This window comes from Arachis ipaensis, chromosome B04 (genome assembly GCF_000816755.2).
Source record: "Arachis ipaensis cultivar K30076 chromosome B04, Araip1.1, whole genome shotgun sequence".
NCBI classification, from domain to species: Eukaryota; Viridiplantae; Streptophyta; class Magnoliopsida; order Fabales; family Fabaceae; genus Arachis; species Arachis ipaensis.
Window position 1 is genome coordinate 128,943,688 of NC_029788.2, and position 2,067 is coordinate 128,945,754.

At 28.4% G+C, this 2,067-nt stretch overlaps 1 protein-coding gene across 3 annotated transcripts in view; it reads right to left on the reverse strand.

Annotated features, from left to right (window-relative positions):
• Positions 1–2,067, reverse strand: part of LOC107635414 (isoflavone 7-O-methyltransferase) — an 11,056-nt gene that overhangs the window by 889 nt on the left and 8,100 nt on the right. The window contains exons 2-3 of one of the 3 annotated variants that reach the window (XM_016338888.2): positions 1,788–2,014; positions 192–734 (exon numbers count right to left, since the gene is read on the reverse strand). In XM_016338888.2, coding sequence (XP_016194374.2) covers positions 192–734; positions 1,788–2,014 — 770 coding nt within the window. Of the gene's footprint in view, positions 1–191; positions 735–1,787; positions 2,062–2,067 lie in introns of those variants that run through there. The other 2 variants (XM_021122063.1, XM_021122062.1) reach the window with 2 other exon arrangements.

A 2,067-nucleotide genomic window follows, 5' to 3' on the forward strand; every position in this document is an offset into this window, starting at 1 on the left:
AGATAAAAATAAAATTATATTTTATTATTATTTTTATTATTTTTTATAAAATCTTAAAAATACAAAAACACTAAAAATAAAAACGTAAAGGGAAGGCACGTATAGTTTGCAACAAAAAAGATTAGCTTCAATAATCTAATTTTGAAATTAATTAAGACAAACACACTAATAATCCACTATTAAATGCTTACCTTAAGTAGAATTGCATCAGCCTTAGGAATGGATTCAAACATGTCTCCACCGACAAAGCTCAAATTGTTGCATCCCTTCAGATTTTTCACAACCTGTGGAAGATCAAATACTATGTATTTGAGTTCCGGAAATTTCTCACTGAAAATTTGAGCAGTGGTTCCAGTTCCACCACCAACATCCACGATTGTTTCCACCCCCTCAAAGGCAATGTTATGATCCTTTAGTGCCAGCTTTATCATCTGAGAATCACTGGCCATAGCATCATTGAACAAACCCAAGAGTCTTGGATTCTTATCAAGAAACTCCCACCAAGGTGTCCCCGAGATGATTTCGTATAGACGGCGATTTTCGTCGGAAAACCACTTGCTCAGATAATTGAAGGAATCTGAAATAAGTGGATCCATAACGAACTCAACCAATGGAGCTATACAAGGGTTTTCAGTGCCTTTGATCAAGAGTTCTGATGCTGCTGTGAGAGCAAATGCTTCCTTTTCTTCTTCTTGATTACTGCCATCATTGTCGCCATGGATTCTAACCTTTGTCTTACAGATGTAGACATATTAATATTAATAATATAACTACATATAGGTTGATATATGGTGCACTGGTGCTTATGCTATATGGTAACTCTGTTGTTTTAAAAAATTTTAAAATTAAAGTAATATTTTATTATTATTATTTAATAACTATATTTTACTTTAAAAATTAAAAGAAAAATAATATCAAAATGTAAAAGAAGTATGACCTTAATGTTTAAGGTATTTATATAAGAGTTTAATTTTGATACATTAATAATGTAAAACGTTTTACACAGTCGTGTAATTATATCCATTTTTTTGGATAATTATACACATAGCCAATGTAAAAGGTAGTTATTTTTACTGATGTAACGTTATATAATTAAATGCATATGTAAAACTACTTTAGTCTGAAAATGTATTAAAATTAAATTCTTTGTATAAATGTATAATTACTATAGCGATCATAATCATAGACATTATAAACCTTACCGGACTATAATATGCAAATAATTAGTTTATAAGAAATAAGACTGATATTACAAATATGCATATAAATGAAAAAAAAATTGAATTGCTTGACTGTAAGAATTAACATGCCTTTACACAAGAATTTTTTTTTGTATTATTGTTTTTTTTTTAAACGTAAATTATTCATATATTTATTTTTGTTTTATAATTGATATTTTTTGTCACTAAAAAGAATGAAGGAACAAAGATAAAATTTCAAGATTTTTGGTCATACACATATAAATGAATTGAATTGCTTGACTGTAAGAATTAACATGCCTTTACACAAGAATTTTTTTTTGTATTATTGTTTTTTTTTTAAACGTAAATTATTCATATATTTATTTTTGTTTTATAATTGATATTTTTTGTCACTTGTCACTATGAAGGAACAAAGATAAAATTTCAAGATTTTCGGTCATACATATTTTTTTATTATGTTATGAAATTATTTATTACACAAATTTATTATATTACACCTAATAATCCTAAATAATTTAAGATAAAACTTCCTTTTAATATATTAAAGAGAAAAGAGGTAAAGTGATCTGAATTATAGAATCTTACTATATCAAAGTATCCAATATACGCCATGTAGCGCATGAAAACATGAATGCGCTCAACTTTAGTTGATGGAATTTTGAGAACGGAGACCAATTCTAAAAGAGTAATAGGTTTTCCATGGTCGTGGATTATGTTTGGTATGCGAGAGTCAATGATCCACTTGAGACACATAGAGTCTAGGATGCTAAACATGTGCCTATAAACAAGTGCTTGAGCTTTGAAGCTCTCACTTGCGCTGCGCCCATTGTTTGAAGCCATAACCCTTTTGTGAATAGTTTTGATT